The following is a 16,047-nucleotide window of genomic DNA, read 5'->3' as shown; positions in this document are numbered from 1 at the left end:
ACCAGACAGTGCTCCTTAGTTGCAACTGCAAGAAGACACTTGGGTCCAGCAGGCTGACCCAAGCTGTTAGCAAATTCATTACACATTCGTCATTTGAATTCCTGCATCCTTCAGACAGCCCCTAACTAGTGCTTCACTATATGCTTTTGACTATGAATCCATGCACATCTACTATAGTTTAAGGATTGCCAGATGCACTTTCAATAAACATGAGTTTCAGAGGAAGAGAAGTATACTGTTAGTCATGTTTGTTTTCAATACGAAAGTGTTTTTTTCTGTTCATCAAATGGCTGTGTGTGGTTTTGTTGTAAAAAATGTAATAAAAGTTTTAAATTAAATCCAAGTCTCAATGATCATTGTGAAAGCAAAGAAGAAAATAGTATGCAGACCACCAGTTCAACAACGTTTTATGGTAACTGGGGAGAAAATAAGTAATGGGATGGCGGAGGTAGGGGTTCTGGTCCAGTATCCTGCCCAGGGCCCCTCATTCTCTATCATTTTGTGTTCTATCTTTTAAACAGGTAAAAGGACAACCCAGGAGCACTGACTACTTAAGTGATTTGTTCAATGTCATACAACAGGCAAACAGAGGTAGAGTCAAACCTTTGGCTACAAGAAGCAGCTCACTAAGAGTTTAGAGCCTCAGTCCTCTGCACTAACTGCCAAACTTTCACTTATGCCTTCAGTTTTGATAAATCACCGACGGTTAAAAATCACTAAGGTTTATAGTCAGTCAACAATACCAGTTAATAGAGTTTCATAGTTTTTGGAAGTTAAAATGTTCAGAAAATGCATGTTGATGCAAAACCTATGGTTCTGTCAATGTTTTAAGTGAATTAGACTTGTCTACATCTTACCTGTCATATTTATACCCTGTACCTCACTAACTTTTTTTTTGGTAAATCACTGAGGATTACTGTCAGTCATTATTGCTAGTTATTACAGTTTCATAGCTTTCATTGTTCAGTTGTCTTGCACTTATGTTAATGAACTGCTTCCTGTAGCCACAGCTACAAGGTTTGCATCCTTCCTATTTGAGGGCTAGCCATACCTCTCCACTGTCCTGTTTTTTGTAGAATGCCCCTGATTTTGATTCAAACGTTTATCCTGTCCCTCACAGCATTTTTAATTTTATGGTCATTTATTGCAATTGATCAGTAATGCCAGTCATTTATACTTTTTATTGATCAAAAATGCATATTGTGGCACAATTTGTTGTTCTGTTAACTTTGTAAGTGAATTAGAGTAATTAATTGTTTCTAATTTTATCCTCCCCATTACGTTTTTCTTTGTCCAGAATTTCTGACTAAAATAAGTTGAGAGGTATGGTGCCACAAAACACTCAGATCTAAATTAATTTTATTGACCTTATGTTAGCAAGACATACAAAGAGTTGACACATTTGCTTGGTACAGTTTTGTTTTCCTTGGATGGGGTCTGGAAAACCATGCTTATTTATGATTGCCACTTATCTCAGTTATTTCATTATCTTTGTACTAAGACTATTTTAATACCTCAGAATCGCAGTTGACCTGATGCTGTAATGTGATCCTGGATTTTTTTTTCACAGACTCCACTTCAAGCACCCTTTATAAGAGTCATGCTAGATGTAAGGAAATCATTTTTAAACTTCCATGTAAACTTAACAGTAGTAGGAGTCACAGACATCTTACACAACTCCTGAAACAAATATTCATCTTCATATTTTTACTTTAATTATACTGATTTGTGTTCTCAGAGCAGCTCTTACACCTGTAATAATAGCTATAAATGCTCTGAGAAATAAACTGTCTGAACAGCAAGTTTTAAAGCTTTCAAATATTTTAATCTAAATGCTGACAGACCCTCTTCCACATTCCTCCTGAGGTGTCAAAACTATTATTTTACTCCATGAGCTGTTAAAAGGCCAATCTTACTTCTACTTCAAAGAACTTTTTAACAGACATTTAAATTACTTTGCTATTCACCAGTTTCTGCAGAGGGAAGAAGTGTTTAAAAATATTCCCTTAAAATGAAGCAAAGAACAAAATAAGTCATTTTCCTGTTCTTGAATTTAGGTTAATGATATTTTTCCTGTTTCCTGAGGCACAAATGTCTTTGGGCAAGACATTTTCCCACCTCTGCTGTACAGGTAATACCCTTGACTATACTATAACATCCAAGCCATAATCCTTGAGAATAATAAATTAGTAGTTTTTCTGTGTTGTGAAACTTGTCAGGATTTGTTACTTAGATTACGGCATTCACTGTTTTTTTTCCATAGAAAAATGAACTTTCAATTTTAGCAGTGGATTATGGGTGAGTTGTTACAAAGTATTATGTATTCTACAGTATATTGGTATGGTGTTTGGGTGTTTTTTCACAAGTCAACAGCTAGCTACTGTGCTCCTATTGTGTCCTGGCAATAAAAGGAACCTGGAGCTGTCACAGCCACATGGTAAGGATCTGGTCTGACTGCATAAGAAATTATAGGGCTACATAATGATATTTAATCCAATAGAAATATAAGCAATTAAAAATGCTTAAATAATGTACTATTACATACAGACAATGTGTGTGTGTGTGTGCGTGTGTGTCTGTGTATGTATGTATAGACACACTTACACAGACACACACACACACACACACACATACATATATATATATATATATATATATATATATATATATATATATATACATACATACAGACACATTTTTATGCAAAGCCCTTCTTCTCAGGAACTGTTTTTTGGAATAGCATCTGTATTTCATACTTGTTATTAAATTATTTAAGTACATTTTCCAAACTAATTTTGTTTAAATGAGCAGACTAGGTGGGGCAAGTGTTCTTCATCTTATGAAAATCTGCATTTTTTGTTTTAATGAAGTATCAGTAGAATAATAAAGACATTCCCATTCCCTTTCTGGCATATGTGACCCAGTCCAGACTCCAAACCACTGCCTGTTCCAAGCAATTTACAAAATAACTGCCGATACCTGCTGTGGCATTGTGGCATCTTCACTTGTTCATCAAATGTTCAGTCATCTGGTTGGTTCTATGTTTCACAGAGCAAAAATAAATAAATAGACAATCTCTAAAACTAAAACAGTACTTTCAGACAGTAGTTTATAGCATCTGCTGTTCTAGCTTCTAGTTCACATTTGTTCCTGCTGAAGACTAAATCAGTTCTGAGAAAATCACCAGGTTACTAATAATGAAACCTAATATATGTGAACATATAATGAACATACATCCAAATTCAGGATAGGCCAGAAAGGAAGCATAAATGTAGGGGACACTGGAAGAAAAAGTTAGCCTCTCTCTCTCTCCGTGTCTCTAAAACATGGTACCTGACACAACTACGCTACCTTTGTTCTAAGAAGTAAAATAACATTGCAAAGTAATGACAGAATACTTTGCAGGGCTGCATTTCCTAACAAATTTTACTCTTCGATACCAGGCATTCAGTTAGCTATGTTTGAACTGCTGTTGAAATCAGATCATAACAAATGTCTTTTCTGATGAGTTAGCATATTCCGAAAAAGACTGCAGTGGTAACAGACAATGTAGTGACATGATCTTTGATGACCTCTAATAGGCTGTTTCCACTCTAACTGTTGCAGTCTGTAGAGTGTGAATGTTTTATATGCCAACTGTATGCAAATACTGTAATCAAATAACCATCTCTAAATGCGACTTTGTTGATATTGGATGTTTTCTGTAACTGCATTTTAATCTTGCATTACCTGTGATGAATGTTGCAATATCTATTTACTACAGGCAATTTTCAATAACTGGGTCCCCTCCTCTTTGGTATCTATGTTTCTGTGTCATAAAAGCTGATATCAAGGGACCTTAGCTAATCAAGCTTGCTGATGACTGCAAACTGGGAGGCAGTTATCAAATCCCATTCAGATACTCAAATTCTCCAGCAAAAACTGGACCAAACAAATGCTTGGTGTATTACCCTTAACACCACGAAATACAGCATTGTTTTCTTTGGTAAATTTGACATCACTACTGTTTATCATATAAATAATATTCCATTTAAATTTGACACAGTCATCGGGCAAGTGTGTATGCATGTTGATAACAAACTCTACTTTGACCACCTTGTCTTCGTGGTAGTTAGAAAATCCTTCTACCTTGCACATAAATAAGATATAATCCCACTTTATTCATCCCTTATTAGGCCCATCATCAAGTATAATGCACCCTTCAGCATGCACATCACCAAGTACCCAAACAAGCTTGAGCGACCGCAATGATTCTTCACCAAAAAGATTTCAGCTTGATGTACCCTTAGTTCCTCTGATAGACTAAAAGCTCTGTTGCTCCACTCGGTGTCATACAGACCACTGAGGAGTGACCTCTACTAAGTTTTCCATGCTATTAATGATCCGGCATTCTTTGAACTCCTTCAGCTAAACAGACCTAGTGGTAAAACAAGAACATGTTCTAGAGGCCTAAACCTACATCAACAAGACCAGATGACATAACAGATACCTAGCACAAGGTATATCCCCATTCCTGTAATAGGCTGCCCTTGTCTATCAAACAGAGTACTGGATGACTGGATGGGTGATTACAAATTTTCACCAGAAATATGTGAAGAAAGTTTGCTTAATGTGGGCACTGCTATCTTCCTTATCTGTACTGGCTGATGTGGCTTCCTGATTTTCTTTTTTGGCTGTAAGCTTAGTAAAAGTCTCTGAGCTACATAAGTGTTATATTAACACTGCCAATAGAATTTTTTAACTCAGGAATCTGCTGAAAGGGGCTCTGCCCAGTTGGACTTCTTCGGTCAGCAAATAAATATTTAATTTAGTAAACCTTTTCTTCCACAATCAAAATGACTTCATCACACTGAAAACCCTTCCAATCAATCAAGGTGTATAAATACCAAAAAAATTAATGACATCACATCAAAATCCACCAACCCATCATATCGATAAAAGCATGAATTACTGGTTATTTTAATTGTTTTTTATCCAAGTGATGATGTCCTTGTGATGTTGGATGAAAATGCTTAACAAACAAAATCCTTGTGTATTTGTTAGATTTATTTTTTATTTTATATATGTGAAAAAAAAATATATATAAGCACACATAAATACATATGTATATATATATATATATATATATATATATATATATATATATATATATATATATATATGCATATATACATGCATATGTATATATATATATATATATATATATATATATATATATATATATATATAGTTTTAAATAAGGGTCTACTTAAAAACATCTAAACATCATAAAAAAAAGGCGACATTAAAAAAGTCATCCTAAAGTAGACAACAAAATAATATCAACAGCAATATTTCCATTCATCTACACAAAGATCTTAGTGCAACCTTTCTGAGTAAATAGCACAAACACTGTGGTAGGAATGTTGTTGAATTCAGAAAGTGTACAACACTTTATGGTAACCTTTATGAATCCACCCTAATGTTTCTGCAGGGTGGGCAAGCAACCTTGTGAAGCACCTGTGTGGTGGGGGGAACTGCTAATTAAACATACCAACTCCAAGATCGTGCAATACAGGGGAAAATGCATATTCCTCAACCCCAACATTACAATGATTTAACATCAAAATCTCAAGCACCCCAACAGCTGCTATCCATAGTGGCTGTAGGTGCTACAGCAGATGGATCTGGAGGAAAAGTTGAGTGGTCTGAGGTACAACAAATGACCGTAGCAGAATCACCCACCTGTGGCTGAGGCAAAATGTTAGCCTGCTGTGATGGCAAAGGCTATTTGTTTAACTTTTTCTTTTTGTGGCTAGAAGAAGGACAGATCATGGGAGTGACTGATTACTCCATGGTCAAGCCAAAATAGTGCCTCTCCTCCAGGGAAAATAAGCAGCAAATGCCAGTAAAAACAAGAAGTTTGCAAAAGTCAACTTTGTTTCCCAGACAAACACTGTAAAAACCACTTAAAAACACTTTACCAGCCCCACAATGTAAAATAAACACAATTTCTCTACAGACAAAAGTGGTTTTCTGTTACTTTAAAAAAAACTTTTAAACTGACAGGAAAAACAGAGCACTCTCATTTAAAAGTACAGTACAGTCTTATTACAGTCTGTTAAAACACAAACTGCTTGCTTTAAAATAACTTTCCTGAAGAGGAAAGTATCAATTATAAACACAATTATTACATGGAAAGTTTTTTTTTTTCCCAAAAGAAACTAATCTGCCCAGCAAAGGAACTGCACAAGCCAAGTGCTGATCCTCGAAAACCACAGAAGAGTGTTCTCTTCAGTAGCAGTAAAGCTCTGAAGGCCTTGGCACTCAAATTTGTGTTTTAGTCACAGTTATAACCCATACAGCTACGGCTATAGCAGCAGTGATGGGTATGATGAACGTCCATCTTTTTCACTTTATGTTTCATAAACCATGGACAAGTTCAAATCAAAGCATTATATTTTTGTGGATTATTAAAGTTTTTCCTTATACTGTGGGCTGTGAATCCCATACAGATACTTTGCATATGAATTTATACAATACAAAAAGAATATGAAGAAAACATCAGATTTCACTGAATTTTGATATGAACCAGATTTAGAAAATTCAAATATCTCCCTACTGAAATATAAGGACCGTTCACTGAAAAAAAGGCCAAACATCCAAGAAAAGAGTGAATCTTAAAACATCCCTTTTCTCTTTTAAGCTTCTTTTTTGCATGAGGAAAGCCTCTTGTACCCCTGATGTGAGGGAACAAGCCCCCCACACACCCTAAACTTATACACATCAACTCTGAGATTGCCATACATCAGAGAAATAGAATTTTAGGACTTAGTATACTTAAGCCTGTTTTTTCTGCCATTCAGTCTCCATATTACAGGACTCACTAAAGCAGGTCCTGACATTTCAAATGGTTATCAATTCAAATAGGTACTTAAGCAACCATTCTGACAGTTAATTACTCAGTTTTTCAAATCTTGATGCACTGAACACAGTTCTGTCATATGAAGAAATTTAACGTTGGACTTACTTTTGTAAAACACCTGACTCTTCGGGGCTTTTGCTTTCATATTCCATAAGTTCTAAAAAACTCTGTATGTACCTGAAATGTTAAGAAGTCAGTGTTAGTGACAATGTTTTTTTATGCAAATCAGAAGATGTGCAATTGCATAACCAAGTAGGACAAAGCAGCTGCAACAGAATATGAAGGTACAATTTCCCACAGTCCTAAACTGATATAACATGCGTACCCCTCTCATCATCATCATCATCATCATCAGCTGCAGTAGATGATTGTGTGTTATTCAACACACACAACTGCTCTGACCTGAACTTGTCTTCTTCTTGTTTTCATTTGTGTATTCAGGCAGAGATACAGTACCGGACAATGACTGTCTCCCAAAACTGCAACAAGGCCAGCAGAACAATCCAAGCACCCTCTTCCCCAAACAGTACATTTTAAAATGTCAAGGTAGTGGATTACTATAAGACTTAATATTACCTGGATGACTCTTCATTACCAGGTGCCAAAAAAACACTCCCAGTAAATGTGTACACCTACCATCATGAAAGTCAAAACAAAGCTTCTCTAAACACTTTGTAAACACCATTTTTACTCATTAATTCTAAACTCCTCTTCTTCAAATTAGCTGTGGAATTCTAAGAGGGAGTGCAGCACAGGCATTTTGATACAGACTGCATAGCATTACATTCCATCATCCTCCACTTACCTGCTGTGCAGCTCTAGGCAAGTCACCTAATAACTTATAGCATTGGTGATGAATATTACAGTGAAAGAAATGTTAGTGGACACAGACCATAACTCATTGCAAAGTACAAAACATAATTTGTATTGCAGAGAATTTTGTTACAAAGGTAGGATTACATTCTGACCAGACTATAAGCTTGGAAAAATGTGCTTATAGCTGACATACGGAATCATTCATATTTGCAAGTGTAGCAAGAACAGCTACTTGTTGATAAACTGGAAGTTAACTAGATAAATCCACAACTGCCTGGGGTGAAGCAAATTTTAAATAATTTCAGTACAGTGTACTAAAATGTTGCGGAAATGCAGATTTTGAGAAATTACTGCAAAATGGTGGTCTGCAAGGGTGGCACTACACTGGAGCACTTGCTGCCTATGAAACTGTATGACCCACTCCCTGAAATAGCAAATATTAAAAAAAATAAAACTAAAATAATGGTCTCTCTCTCTCTCTCTCTTATACAATGAATGTTCCACTATCCACATCTGCTCCTGCTTAGCTGCAGGTCCACTTTGCTTTCATAGGCTCTACATTCAAACCAAAGAGAGTCTGACTTTTCAAACCAATGACAGCATGAAAGACTGACTTTGGAGAGTGGTCTGGAAGCATGCCGATACCCAGATTGAAAGCACATTTTTAGAGAAAGCACCAATACCCAAAAAAAAACACTTGTGCATGTATGTGTTTGTTTGAGTGTGTGTCTGTGTATTTAGGTGTTTTTAAGACCTTAGACATGAGATGCCATCAATAATGCCAATCAAAACTGTTATCATTTGGAAGGATATCTGCTTAAGTGACCAGATCAGATTGAATTAACAGGCAAATGGAAGTAGAAAGAATCAAACCCTACACCCTTGCAACCTATGAACACTGTCTGGTTAAGTGACTTGGAGAGTCTATATCATAACATCAAATCCTAATAAGTCCGGAACACCCTTTGTTCGAACCTAAAAGTCCGAAAACCCTAAACAGCGAACTCACGGAACAGCAATTTTTTTCTCAGGGAAAAAAATCACTGCTCTGTGAAAAAAAAAATCAAAACTTTAAAACAAACTGAACTGGGGGGGGGCGTTGCACCCCACATCCCCCCTACTTAAATATACCAACTCCGAGATCGCACTACAGTGGATGAAATAACAAAGTCCTGAAGACAGCCCACCAATTTTTTTTTCCCTGGGAAAAAAATTGATGTTCCGTAACTTCACGGTTTAGGGCTTTTGGACTTTTCGGTTCGAACAAAGGGCATTCAACTTGTCACCATTCGATGTGGTGATATAGCCCCAACTTGGAGATACAATCTTGGAGCCTTTATCCTCCACACCAACTGCCAGACATTCATTGACTTATTTTTTTTTCTGATACATCACAGAAAATTACTGTCAGTTAATAATGTCAGTTATTAGAGTTTCATAGCTCTTATTGTTCAGAAAATGCATTTTTGTGCAACATCTGTTGCTCTTCTGTTAACTTTTTAAGTGAATTACAGTTGTCTGACATTTAAGTCTCTGAGTCAACAAGCTGCTTCCTGTAGTCAAAAGTACAGTGCTTGAATTCTTGCACTTCCATCTGCCTACGGTGTGACTTTGAGCTCACTTGGACACTGCTCCTGGGTTACCCTTGAAAAAGGAGATTTTCTGTAGTGACTATAACTGGATAAGAAATAGATACAATTAATATAACATCTAAAAGCTGTCTCTCTTCAGGCCTTTGCCACCCCCAACGCACACACGCACACACACACACACACGCACACACACACACACACACACACACACATACACACACACACACACACACACAGGCATCGTTTACTATCAGAAGGTCAAAGTGGAAGTCCAGAGGCCAAACGGCAACAATGTCAAACCCGACATTGTCGAAGTACTAATCTCTCCCCCATCACGACCTGTGTTAAAGCCCGTTCAGAGGTTTATGTCAAGTCATATTTCAACAATGTCAGAATTCCACATGGTGGGCCGATTATCCCATCATTTGATGGAGGCCGGTTCGACCTTCTGATGGTAAACCGACACACACACACGCATACACACACACACACACACACACACACACACACACACACACACACACACACACACATTATTTTCTTGTTTTGTCCACAATTCTTGAACAAAGAAAGCAAATCGTACTTTGGTCTACTTATAAAATTTGAAGCTTTTGGTCAAATTGGTGTGGACTGCAGTCACTAAGTAATGACAAGCATGTGAGTTTCAGACTTTGTATCCTTACAAAAATGCTTGATAATTCAAAGTTTGTTACTGTAGCAACTTTCTACATACAAAAGAAAAATATTTAAAATCTGTTCCTGAATTTGTATCTTTGCTTCTGACTCAAACTAAGACATTTAGAGGGCAGAGAGGAGTTGCACCTTATGGTTCTGACATCAGATAGCTGAGATACATTTCTGAGACATTATTTATAAATGTATTTATTCGCCTGACCTCAAGCAGATATCCAAGATGTACAGTCATACAAGTGGCCATAACTGATGTGTGTGTGTGTGTGTGTGTGTGTGTGTGTGTGTGTGTGTGTGTGTGTGTGTGTGTAAAAGTTTTGGCAATCTGATGGCTAGAACAAAGTAATAATTACCAAGATGGGGAGAAAAGTTGTTTGTCACTGAAACTTTATAATTACAGATGCTAAGAGAAGATGTGAGAATAATTTGATTATTTTTGTGTGGGAGGGCATGAACATTGCAACTTAGAGAATAATTTGATTATTTTTTGTGTGGGAGGGCCTGAACTTTTGCAACTTGTTCTCCTTTCAAGTCACTAATGTTTGAACAGCTGCATGTGTGGTAAAACACAGTATTTTACAGTTGCTGTATATATTTTTCCCTTAGAAATAGTGTAAAAGGAAAATGTTATGTTGTAACCAACTGACTATGGCAAGCTGGGGAGGATGGGTAATAAACAACTTTATAAAGTACCCATTTTAACTATGCTTTGAGCTTCTTTCATAATTGTTGTTAGCGAATGTGTCACATTTTGCCCATATTGTTCCACATTACACAAGATATTGTAGTATTCCACATGTTGAATATGGAAGGTTGACTATGATTGTAGTTTCTTTAATTATTTTGCTTTTTTGCATTAGGGATGGCATGGTATTCATTATGTTGTTAGGCTTCTCAAACCTGTACTGCTTGACTGTCTGATGCTGACTGGAATTGATTGTGTTTTTGGAGGGGAGTAGTTGCTGAGGCCTCAGACTTAAGCAGAGTCTCTTAACAGTTGAAGAACTGGCTATGTGGTAAAGTATAATACCCCAACTTTTATAAAATAACTGTTGGATAACTTTTTCTGGCCTTATCAACAGTGTAAAAGGAACATTTTTTGTTACAACTAAGTGACTATTTGGCAAACAAAGGGAGACTGGGCATCAAAAGAACATTTTATAATTATAAAGTACACATTTTAACAATTCTGTGAGCTTCCTTCATAGTTAATAACATATGTTCCATGCTTTGTCCATTTCTTAAACATTTTGAGAGGTCATTACGTGTTCCATAGTTTGAACATAAAAAGTACACTACATGTGCAGTTTCTTTAATTCTTTTTTCTTGTTGGTGGTATTGATGGAAGGGTAATAGTGTTAAGCTACACTAAACTGAATAAATCTGGCATAAGATTAAAAAAAAAAAAAACATTTCTGATTTTAATTCTCATGATCACTAAAGCTACAAATGGGTATGAATTCTTCTGTTGAAACTTGTTCACAGACAGTTATAATAACATTTAGAAAATAATGTATGCATCATTTATTTATTTATTACTTATTTTTATTTACTGACATTTGATTTCTTGGAATAAAAGCTCCAAAGTATTACAAAACATTTTAAGAAAGTACAGTTTTGTACCTACCATAAATGTAGATGTTCGAAGATCCACATTGCTGCAGTCCTTACATATGGGTAGTCCGCTGTCCTCGGTCGGCCCGAATACCAAAGTATTAGGCTGACGTCGGTCATGGGGGCTCAGATCTGACATCAGAGCGTCAGAGTATAAAAGCGCATGACCGACGTCATATCCTCAGTCTTTTCTTGCCCCAGATGTCAGAAGGCCCTAAAAATAAAGGCCACAGCCCAAAAACAGGATACCTCCCAAAAACATGCCCAACAACAACCATCACCCAAACCATATAACCATGTCAAACTACAGAGGGGAAGGAGGGAGGGTAAATTGGACTGCAGCAATGTGGATCTTCGAACATCTACATTTATGGTAGGTACAAAACTGTACTATGTTCTTCATCTCACATTGCTGCAGTCCTTACATATGGGTAGAATCCCAAAGCAGAGGAAAGGGAGGATGGCAAAATCATAAAGCATTAGGGGCTGCTAAAATGCCCTGTAAAATTGCAGTGGCAAATCCAGCCCTAGACTTAGAATAAAGAGGAAGGTGGTAATGCTTGGAAAAAGTATGTACTGAACTCCAAGTGGCTGCTTCCAAAATATCTTTTGTAGCTACCCCCCTTAGAAAGGCAGTAGAAGTGGCAGTAGCTCTAGTGGAATGAGGTCTGATTCCAGCCGGAATCTCCTTACCATGATGTGAATAACAGAAAGAAATACAAAACCCAATCCATTTAGAAATAGTTTGTTTTGAAACAGGTTTTCCCTGAGAACCCAAAGCAAAAGAAACAAACAACTGCTGAGACTGCCTGAACCCCTTGGTTCTGCTCAAATAATAACGTAACTGCCTGTGAATATCCAACGTATGCAAAATCTTCTCCCCTTTATTTTGGGGGTTTGCATAAAAAGTAGGCAAATGAATAGTTTGGTTCAAGGCCACACTAGAAACCACTTTAGGCATAAAGGAAGGATTAGTACGCAAAGATACCCTATCCTTATGAAAAATCAGGAAAGGTTCCACTGCCATACGGGCCTGTAATTCAGAAACCCGTCTTGCAGAGGTAATGGCCAACAAAAAAGCAGTCTTCCATGATAAATACTTTAACTCGGCCGCAGCTGCAGGCTCAAAAGGTTGTAGAGTAAGCTTTTCCAACACAAAATTGAGATCCCAAGCAGGAGTAGGAGCTCTACGTGGGGGTCTTATATTCTTTGCCCCTCTAAGAAATTGCTTAAACAAAGGATGGGAAAATAAAGGAGGTTCACAGTCATAGTGAGCAGAAATGGCTGCAGCATGAACCTTTATCGAGGAGAAAGACAAACCCTTGTCCAATAACTCAGTAAGATATTGAAGAGAAACACTTAAATCAGGCTTGGAAACATCAAAGACCTTAGCTTTGCTCCAAAGAAAAAATCTCCTCCATTTATCAGCGTAAACTTTCCTTGTACTAGGCCTTCTGGCCTCCAAAATAACCTTCAAAAGTTGTTGTGGAAGCTGAGACCCTCCAGGGTCTAAAACAGAATATGCCAGGCTGTGAGATGCAGAGACTGAATCTTGACATTGAGGAAGTGATTGCCCTCCTGAGACAAAAGATGTGGAATCAAAGGCAGAGGCCATGGAGGCTCCCGTACCAAACTCCTCAGTAGTGGGTACCAGTGCTGTCGAGGCCAATCCGGCGCTATCAGAATCATGGATGGCTTGTCTGTTCTGGCCTTCAGGAGTACCTTGGGAATGAGAGGCAGAGGTGGAAAGGCATAGACATGAAGATTGCTCCAACTGAATGACAGAGCATCCACCTTCCAAGCTGTGGGATGAAACATTTTTGTGCAAAACTTTGGCAACTGGCAATTTAGTGGAGAAGCGAACAGATCTATGTCTGGAGTCCCCCATAACACTGTCAACTTTTGAAACACATGAGGATCCAGTTTCCACTCGTGAGGATCCACAATTTGTCTGCTCAACACATCCGCTAAGGAGTTCTGTGCTCCTGGTAGAAACCTTGCCTGAAGATTGAGGTGTAAACTGAGAGCAGTCTCCCACAAAATCATCGCTTGCCTGCAAAGAGGGTACGAATGGGTTCCCCCTTGCTTGCTGATGTACCACATGACAGTAGTGTTGTCTGTTTGAATCAACACCTGACCTGGGAGAAGTAAATCTTTGAAAGCCATCAATGCAAATTGAACTGCTAACATCTCCTTCAAGTTGATATGCAAATGTTGAAGTCTGACAGGCCACGTGTCTTGCACCCATTTTCCATTGAGGTGTGCTCCCCAAACCTTGTCCGAGGCATCTGTCGTTAGAATCTGACTCGCCTCTGGTCGGGTCACAGAGAGTCCCTTGTTTAGGTGACATTCCTGAGCCCACCACAAAAATTCTTTCTGAATGCAAGGTATTATCTGAATGACAGTGTCTAGATCTTGGCAGTGTTGTGTCCATACGTTTTTGAGATACCATTGAAGCTTCCTCATATGCAGTTTGACATTGGGAAGCACCAGAATACAAGATGCCATGAACCCCAAGGCTTGAAGGACTGTCTTTGCAATCAGCCTGGACTGTAGAGACATTTGATGGAAATAAAGAGAAAGGCTTCTTTGTTTGTCCGGGGTCAAAAAGGCCATCTGGGAAGCTGTATTCAGTCTCACACCCAGAAAGCACATGTCCTGACAGGGTACTAGACTGGACTTTATTTCGTTCACAGAATACCCTAGGCATCTTAACACTACCATCACATACTGTAGATGCTGCAGAAGTTCGTCTTTGTGTTGTGCAATAATCAGGCAATCGTCCAAATAAGGATAAATCTGTATACCTCTTAACCTGAAAAAGGCTATCACTGGAGCCAGAACCTTTGTGAACACTCTGGGCGCAGTAGATAAGCCAAAGGGCAATGCAGAGAACTGATAATGTAAATTTCCAGCCCGAAAACGCAGGTACCTCCTGCAACTGGGCCTGATAGGAACATGAAGATAAGCCTCTTTGAGATCCAGAGTTACCATCCAGTGATCTTTTCCCAACAGAGGTAAAAGCTGTTGTAACGTCAGCATTTTGAACTTTGGAATGTCCAGATAAGTGTTGAGGACAGATAAATCCAAAATTGGTCTCCACGTGTTCCCTTTCTTTGGTACTAGAAACAGGCGAGAATAAAATCCTAGTCCCACTTCTGACAGAGGAACTGGCTGTATAGCTCCTATTTGAAGAAGTAAAGAAATCTGCTTGTGAGCCTCTATCCTTTGCCGAGGAGGAACGTCTGGCATGCCTTTGAAAGGAGGCAATGTATGGAAATAGAACTTGTAGCCTCGGTTTATAATGTCCAATACCCATTTGTCCTGGGTGACTAAAAGCCAGTTTTGCTTGAAGAGTGCTAACTTTCCTCCCAAAGGAGCTGCCAGGGAAGAAGAATCTGGCAGCTGGAAATGCAGGTCATTGGGCCTGTTTACGAAAGGACTGGCCCCTGCCCTCACCCGCAGATTGTGCAGGTGAACTCCAAGTTCTAGGCCTGAATGTACTGTGAGCTCTGCCCCTTCCACGTCTAGATCTACCCCTAGACTGAGAATCAGAAGAAGGGTAGGTCCACCCCTTAGTAGGCCAATTTCTACTAAACTTAGGAGGTTGAACCTGCAAAAAATCTTTAACAGTCTGCATTGACTTAGCCTTGTCTTCCATTTTCTTCAAAACCGACTCCACAGGGGAACCAAACAAAACTTCAGACTGTAAAGGGGCATCCAGAATTCTAGTTTTAACATGCTCGGACAAATTCTGATCCTTAAGCCAGGCGTGCCTACGAAGAACTGAACCAGTGGCAGCCACCCTAGAAGAGGCCTGTACAGCATCAAAACCACACTGCAAAGAATGCTTACCCACCTGTTCAGAGACATGTACTAAATCTTGCAATTGTTTTACACTCTATGCCCTCTGCCAAAGCATCCACTTTAGATTTTAGCTGAGAAAGGAGGAAATTCTGATACTTCAACATATGAAACTGGCAATTTAAAGCCCTCATTGCTAAAGTAGAAGAGGTATACACCTTCTTACCCCATCTATCCAAAGCTCTAGCTTCCTTATCTAGAGGAACCGGATTCTTTACAACAGAAGCTCTAACACCCTTAGGCCCATGACTAATAGTTTCTGGGTCCGCCCTAGGACTCTTATACAGATATTTATGAGCCTCAGGCACCCTGTAATACCTGTCCGGTTTAACTGGCGCAGGAGGCAAAGAATCTGGATTAAGGGAAGCCTCCGAGAAAACATCTTGAACAACATCCAAAACAGGAGGTATAGCCAAGGGTCTATGCTGTGGTAAAAACAAGAATTCCCTAAGCCTCTTCCGTGTATCAGAGAAATCCTGTCCTTCCCACTTAAAATGCTCCCTCATGGAATGCACAGTTTCTGAAAATGAAAAATCCTCTGGAGGAGAAGCAGAAGGAGTGGAATCC

General features: G+C 38.5%; 1 protein-coding gene across 2 annotated transcripts in view; it reads right to left on the bottom strand.

Moving 5' to 3' along the window:
* The window catches only part of PDK3 (pyruvate dehydrogenase kinase 3), a 1,115,542-nt gene that overhangs the window by 745,699 nt on the left and 353,796 nt on the right, over nt 1-16,047 (bottom strand). For both annotated transcript variants that reach the window (XM_044072300.1, XM_044072301.1), the window contains exon 3: nt 7,010-7,081. In XM_044072300.1, coding sequence (XP_043928235.1) covers nt 7,010-7,081 — 72 coding nt within the window. The remainder of the gene's footprint in view (nt 1-7,009; nt 7,082-16,047) is intronic.

This window comes from Protopterus annectens, chromosome 5.part0 (genome assembly GCF_019279795.1).
Source record: "Protopterus annectens isolate FY-2018-M chromosome 5.part0, PAN1.0, whole genome shotgun sequence".
NCBI lineage: Eukaryota > Metazoa > Chordata > Ceratodontiformes > Protopteridae > Protopterus > Protopterus annectens.
The sequence above is the reverse complement of the archived record's forward strand: the minus strand, read 5'-3'. Positions and strand labels throughout refer to the sequence as shown.